General features: G+C 60.0%; 1 protein-coding gene across 1 annotated transcript; it reads right to left on the reverse strand.

The window, feature by feature from the left end:
* Positions 1–6,375: 6,375 nt before the first annotated feature.
* Positions 6,376–6,939, reverse strand: LOC136529900 (uncharacterized). The gene has a single exon (XM_066522950.1). It carries the CDS (start codon positions 6,937–6,939, stop codon positions 6,376–6,378), a length of 564 nt encoding a protein of 187 aa, XP_066379047.1.
* Positions 6,940–7,380: the final 441 nt, after the last annotated feature.

Below are 7,380 nucleotides of genomic sequence, written 5' to 3' on the forward strand. Positions count from 1 at the left end.
ACAGGGCACATGCCGAGGAGGAGAAGAAGAAGAAAGATGCCAAGGAGGCGAAGCGCACGAAGAAGCTCCTCGCGCGCGAAAAGCTGGACGCCCGTCGCCGGCGTCAGAAGCTCGACGGTCTCCCGTTGGAGCCGTCTCCCTCGTCGTCGATGTCGGATTCTTCGGGCGACGGCGGCGGGCGCGAGGTGGGGACGGCCTGCCTGGAACACCTCCCCGACATTAGGGAGATGGTGCCCGGGGCGCCGGCAAGGAGCCTGACGCTCCCAGGAGGAGGAGGTGTCCCGGGGCCGGTGGCGGCTCGTCCTGGGGCCGAGGCCGACACACCCGAGGCGCGGGTGTTGGAGGAGCGTGCCGTCAGCCCGATGGGTTCGATGGTGGAGGTGGAGCCGGCGACGGTGGGGGCGACCCCATCGTCCCCGCGAAGGGTCAAGGAGGTGCCGGGGCCCGACGGAGGCCAGCTGGCACCGGTGGACACCGAGGCCGCGCTGCTGCCACCACCGCTGACGTTGCAGAGGAGGCTGGTGGTGTCGAAGCGGCTGCATCCCCATTCGCGGTAAGCGTTTTTTTTGGTGGAGTCCGTAGTACTTCTTGTTTGCCCCTCGATCGCATGCTGACCTTAGGAGTGTCTTTGCTTCCAGCCAGACGCATCTGGTGGAAGATCCTCCCTTGGCGCCCCGTAAGGCGCTCAAGGTGAATGTTAGCTCCTCCGCCCATCAGGCAGCGGAGGCGTAGGCTGGCGTGCAGCGTGGCGCGGCGTCGGGCGGGGCCATTTTGGAGGAGGCGGCTGCCCAGGAAAAGGGTGCCGAGGCAGCCGCGGAGCGGGTGGAGGAGGAGGAGCCCACGCCTCGCGATGTCGCGGGTCTTGGGACGAAGGAGGCTGGGGCGTCCACCATTGCCGAGGCCATTGAGGGTGAGGCCAGAGCCCCCAAGACCTCTGAAGCCAGGGCGGTGGATGCTGGGGCCACCGAGGTAGAGATGGCGGAGGCCAGAGCCCCCGGGTCCGTCGAGGCCGAGGCGATGGAGGTGGAGACAGAGCAAATTTTGGCGCCGCCCCTGGTTCAGACAATCTCATCTGATGATTCTTCCCGAGGGAAGGAGGCGGCGGACGTCGAGGCGGCCAGTACCGCGGAGCAGCCGGTCCCAGATCCCGCCGAGGGGAGTTCGGCCCTTGCCCGGCTATGGCCCGAGCCCCGTGGGTGGAACTTCCCGCGTGTTTTCTGGCAGAACCAGGCTGATCCCGAGGGGGAGCCTGTGTTCGCCCTTGAAGATATCGCAGAGGGGGGGCGGTGGGATACCCTCGAGCAGTACCGCCAACTGGCAGTGCGGTCGCTGCAGACGGCGATGACTATAATGGGACGGGACTTGCCCGGTGTCACCCAGGTAAGTACTTTCCTCTCCCGTGCCGAGTTGTTTTCTCTTCGAGTCCCCTCGCGGTGTTTTGACGCGTGTTTCTTTCCTTTATAGGAGCTCGAGACCCGGTCCCTTGGGAAATCGGTGTTCCTACGAAGGGAGAGGGATATCTGGGACCAGCTCCGGCGGCAGAAGGGCCTGCTTGCCGACGCCCAGGGGCTTTTGTCAGCGCGGAGTGCGGAAGTGGAGGACCTCCGCCTTCGTTGTGCTGACCTTCAGGCCGAGTTGGTCATGGCTAAGGGGCAGGCTGCCCCCTTGGTGGCGAAGATCAAGGAACTGGAGGAGGAGCGAGACTCCTTCAGGTCTCGGGCCCAAGAAGCGACGGCCTCTGCGAAGGCCACAGCCGGGCAGCTGGGTGCGGAGCAGAGTGAGCATCAGGCGACGAGAGTCGCCTTGGCAGAGGTTACCAAGGCGGCTGAGGCCTCTCGGGTCGAGGTCCTAGCCTGGAAGAACAAGGCCGAGGGTAAGCTCCGCTGAACCGTGTTCCTTGTTCCATTTGTTCCAGTTCACGTTTGACTCCTGACCCCTTGTTGCGACGTAGATCTGAAAAAAGAAGCTTCCCAGGCGGCTGAGGCCTCCGTCGTAGCACAAGCGGCGCTGGATGCTGAGGTCTGGGAGCACGAGGCGTTACGTAGCGCTGTCCGTACTACCTGCGAGGCCCTGGACGTCGAGGAGGTCCAATCAACCAACTCCCTTGGGAGCCGCCTGATTGCGTTGAGCGGCCGCGTCCACGAGAGGCTCCGGGGGGCGTTGCACACAGGTGTCAAGCGCGCCCTGGCCGTCGTCTCTTCGCACTACGCCATCAACCTCGAGGCTGTCAGCGACGGCTATGTGTTGCCAGAAGATGACGAGGAGGCTGATGCGGAGGTCGTGAAGCTGTTGGAGGCGGCCGAGGCACCTGGCACGGCGCTGGCTGGTCTATTTGAAGAAGAGGTGGTCCCTCCCGCGCCAGCCACCGATCCTTGAGCTTTGACCTGGGCCAAAAGGGGCCATGTAACCGGATTGAGTTAGTTGCTGTATCGTGACATTTTTGTGGCTGTTGAGGCCTTTTAAAGTATTTGCGTATGTGCGTCTTTTAACCGTTTTCTGTTCTACTTCCAAGCCTGTGCCCTCTGTCTCGATCTTGGGAACCCGCAAAGAAATCCCTCGGGACTTAAGCCGTCCTTCGGCGAAGGGTGGTGAGGGAGCTACCATAGCCCAGAGGCGTAGGCCGTTCTCACGACTCGACCGGCCCTTTGGCCTCTAGACAAACTTTTGGTCTTTTGGGTTTCTTGTGAAGGTCCCGTCGGAGCGCGAGAGAGTTTGGCGTAGAAATTTTTTGAAAGACCATTAACAAACGGTGTTCGAGACTTAGGGGGTTTCGGGACTTAGGGGGTTTCCCCTTTTTAGCCCTCGAGGGAGGCTCGGCTTTGTAGAGGCAGAGCCGAGTCTCCCTTATAGCGCTATTGTGACGTCGAGCCCCGCTCTCTGCATAGAACTTCCTCGGAGCCTACGCTGTCCTTTGGGTGAAAAGGTGGTGAGGGAGCTGCCGTAGCCCGGAGGCGTAGGCCGTTCTCACGGTTCGGCCGGCCTTTTCGCCTTTGAGACGATCGTACGGTCCTTAGGTTCTATACAATCGACTTGTCTATAAAGGGGGGGGGGGGGTTCCTCGAAAGATTATAACAACTAAGAACGCTTCTTTATTGTATTTCGAGAAACAATGTAAACAACGTTTGGAAATTTAAGGGTAGAAACGACGTAGCTGTTCTATGTTCCAAGCGTTTGTGAAGATTTCGCCCTTCTCGTTGGCCAACTTGTAGGTCCCGGGCTTCAGCACTTGAGCGACGATGTACGGCCCTTCCCAGGGTGGGGTCAGCTTGTGGCGGCCCTTGTTGCTCTGCCTCCGTCTCAGCACCAGGTCGCCCACCTTCAGGTCTCGGCTTTGGACGCGCCGGGCTTGGTAGCGCCGTAGGGCTTGCTGGTACCTGGCTGAGTGCAGCAGCGCGACGTCTCGGGCTTCCTCCAGTTGGTCGAGGGCGTCTTCGCGGGCAGTGCGGTTGCTTTGCTCGTTGTACGCCTGTAGCCTCGGGGAACCGTATTCTAAGTCAGTGGGGAGGATGGCCTCGGCTCCATAGACCAGGAAGAACGGTGTGAATCCCGTGGCTCGGCTTGGGGTATTTCTTAGGCTCCAGATGACTGACGGGAGTTCGGCAAGCCATTTCTTGCCAAACTTCTTCAATTGGTTGAATATTCTTGGCTTAAGGCCTTGTAGGATCATGCCGTTGGCACGCTCTACTTGGCCATTCGTCCTTGGGTGCCCTACGGCCGACCAAGCCACCCGGATGTGGTGGTCATCGCAGAACGTCAGGAACTTGTGTCCGGTGAATTGTGTCCCATTGTCAGTGATGATGGTGTTAGGAACCCCGAACCTGTGGATGATATCGGTAAAGAACAGCACCGCTTGCTCGGATTTGATCTGAGCGATCGGACGAGCCTCGATCCATTTGGAGAATTTGTCGATAGCTACCAGCAGATGGGTATGGCCTCTAGATGCCTTCTGCAGAGGCCCAACCATGTCCAGCCCCCACACAGCGAATGGCCATGTGATGGGGATGGTTTGGAGGGCTTGGGCCGGAAGGTGCGTCTGTCGAGCGTAGTACTGGCATCCCTCGCAGGAGCGTACTAGCTTCGTGGCGTCGGCCACCGCCGTTGGCCAATAGAAACCTTGGCGGAAGGCATTACCTACGAGCACCCGAGGCGCCGCATGGTGCCCGCAGACTCCCGCATGCAAGTCCCACAGTAAGGATTGGCCAGCCTTGGTGGTGATGCATCGTTGGAGAACACCAGATGGGCTACGCCTATACAACTCGTCGTCGCAGAGGGCGTAAGTCTTGGCGCGTCGCGCAAGCCGTCGGGCTTCGGTTCTGTCAGCAGGCAGTTCTCCTCGAACGAGGTGATCAAGGAAAGGGACTCGCCAGTCCGTTCCTTGGTCGGCCTTGGGAGGCTCTGCATCAATCGCCATGGCCTCGGGCTCGGCGGGCGAGGTCTCGGTGGCAGAGGGGGCCTCGGGCCCTGCGGTGGGCTCGGCCGATGGGCCCTCTTCCATCGCTGAGGCGTAGTCGACGGATGGCTTGTGGAGGTCTCTGGCGAAGACGTTCGGGGGGACCGGGGTCCGTGCAGACGCCATCTTTGCTAGTTCGTCCGCGGCCTCGTTGTACTTTCGTGCAACGTGGTTGAGTTCGAGACCGTCGAACTTGTTCTCCAGGCGACGTACCATCGCGCAGTACGCCTTCATTTTGGGGTCATGGCAGCTTGACTCTTTCATCACCTGATCGACGACGAGCTGCGAATCACCCCATATGTCGAGACGTCGTACTCCAAGTTCGATGGCGACTTGCAGGCCGTTGATGAGGGCCTCGTATTCGGCGACATTGTTGGAGGCGGCGAAGTGAAGCCGGATCATGTAGCGCATGTGTACTCCGAGGGGCGAGACCAGGAGCAGGCCCGCGCCAGCCCCAGTCTTCATCAGGGACCCGTTGAAGTACATGGTCCAGCATTCTGATTGGATCTGAACGGGTGGCAGCTGTGTGTCGGTCCATTCGGCTACAAAGTCGGACAGGACCTGTGATTTGATCGCTTTCCGAGGCGCGAAGGACAAGGTTTCCCCCATGAGTTCGACAGCCCACTTGGCTACTCTACCCGAGGCCTCCCGGTTTTGGATTATCTCTCCCAGAGGAAAAGACGACACCACAGTCACCGGGTGGGACTCGAAGTAGTGACGCAGCTTGCGTCGAGCCAAGACTACGGTGTAAACCAGCTTCTGGATGTGGGGGTAACGCGTCTTAGTTTCGGAGAGCACTTCGCTGATGAAGTAAACAGGTCGTTGGACGGGTAGAGCATGTCCCTTCTCCTGCCTCTCGACTACTACAGCCGCGCTGACCACTTGGGTTGTCGCGGTGACGTAGAGCAAGAGGTGCTCGCCCTCGACGGGCGGTACCAGGACGGGGGGTTGGTCAGCAGTGCTTTGAGCCTGGCGAGGGCTTCCTCGGCCTCGGCGGTCCAAGAAAAGCGCTCGGACTTTCTCAAGAGGCGGTACAGGGGCAGGCCTTTTTCGCCGAGGCGCGAGATGAAGCGACTTAGGGCCCCAAGGCATCCCATGACCCTCTATACTCCCTTGAGGTCTCTGATTGGTCCCATGCTGGTTATAGCTGAGACCTTCTCTGGGTTGGCCTCAATGCCGCGTTCCGAGACTATGAATCCCAAGAGCATGCCTCGGGGGACCCCGAACACGCACTTCTCGGGGTTGAGCTTGATGCCCTTCTCTCTAAGGCATTTGAAGGTCACCCTCAAGTCATTCACGAGATTTTCGGCCTTTCTGGTTTTGACCACGATGTCGTCTACGTAGGCCTCGACGGTCTGCCCAATGTTGTCGCCAAAGACCTGGGTCATGCACCGCTGGTACGTGGCACCTGCGTTTCTGAGGCCAAAGGGCATCGTCACGTAGCAGTACATGCCAAACGGTGTGATGAAGGAAGTCGCGAGCTGGTCGGACTCTTTCATCTTGATCTGATGGTATCCGGAGTACGCATCGAGGAAAGACAGGGTCTCGCACCCTACGGTGGAATCAACGATTTGATCGATTCGAGGTAATGGGAAGGGGACCTTTGGACAGGCTTTATTCAGACCGGTGTAGTCTACACACATCCTCCACTTCCCATTTTTCTTCTTGACTAAAATAGGGTTAGCCAACCACTCTGGGTGGGATACTTCCTTGATGAACCCGGCCGCCAAGAGCTTCTGTACCTCCTCCCCGATGGCCCTACGTTTTTCTTCGTCGAAGCGCCGCAGGGGTTGCCTCGCCGGTCTAGATCCAGCTCGGATGTCCAGGGCATGCTCGGCGACTTCCCTCGGTATGCCCGGCATGTCCGAGGGACTCCATGCGAAAATGTCGGCGTTCGCACGGAGAAAGTCGATGAGCACGGCTTCCTATTTGATGTCGAGGGTGGCGCTGATTTTCAGCGCCCGGTCGTCGGGGCATGCGGGGTCGACTGGGATGAGTTTGATGGTTTCAGCGGGCTCGAACGCCCCCGCGCGGCGCTTGGAGTCAGGCACCTCGCCACTGAGCTGGTCTAGGTGGGTGATGAGGGTCTCGGCCTCCGCAAGGGCCTTGGCGTACTCGATGCACTCGACGTCGCAGTCGTATGCATGTTCGTACGTGGATTCGATTGTGATGACACCATTAGGGCCTGGCATCTTGAGCTTGAGGTAGGTATAGTTGGGCACTGCCATGAACTTGGCGTAGCATGGTCGCCCCAGGATGGCGTGGTAGGCTCCCCTGAACCCGACTACTTCGAAGGTGAGGACTTCCTTGCGGTAGTTGGAAGGGGTGCCGAAGCAGACGGGAAGGTCGATGCGCCCGAGGGGTTGCGTGCGCCTCCCCGGCACGATGCCGTGGAAGGGTGCAACGTCGCCTCGTAGCCTCGACCGGTCGATCTCTAAGAGCTCCAGGGTGTTGGCGTAGAGGATGTTGAGGCCGCTGCCTCCGTCCATCAACACCTTGGAGAGTCAGGTGTTGCCGATGATCGGGTCGACGACCAGTGGGTACTGCCCGGGATTCCGAATACGGTCGGGGTGGTCACCTCGATCGAAGGTGATCGCCTCTCGGGACCAGTCGAGGTACTGGGGGTGGCCACCTTGACCGAGAAGACTTCTCGGCGTTCCCTCTTGCGCTGCCGTGCTGTAAGGCATGCCGAGGGCCCACCGAAGATCATGAAAGCGTTGCGTACCTCGGGGAACCCGTCGTCCTTGTCCTCGTTCCGACCGCCGGCGCCCTTCTGCTTGGCATCGTCGTCGGGGAGCCCGAGCTTGGCGTAGTAGCGCCGCAGCATGGTGTAATCCTCGAGAGCATGCTTCACCGGACCTTGATGGTAAGGGCAGGGCTTCTTCAGCATGTCGTCGAATAGCCCGGGGCCATGGGGGCCTCGGGGATTC

The sequence above is a fragment of the Miscanthus floridulus genome, chromosome 19 (genome assembly GCF_019320115.1).
Source record: "Miscanthus floridulus cultivar M001 chromosome 19, ASM1932011v1, whole genome shotgun sequence".
Taxonomy (NCBI): Eukaryota; Viridiplantae; Streptophyta; class Magnoliopsida; order Poales; family Poaceae; genus Miscanthus; species Miscanthus floridulus.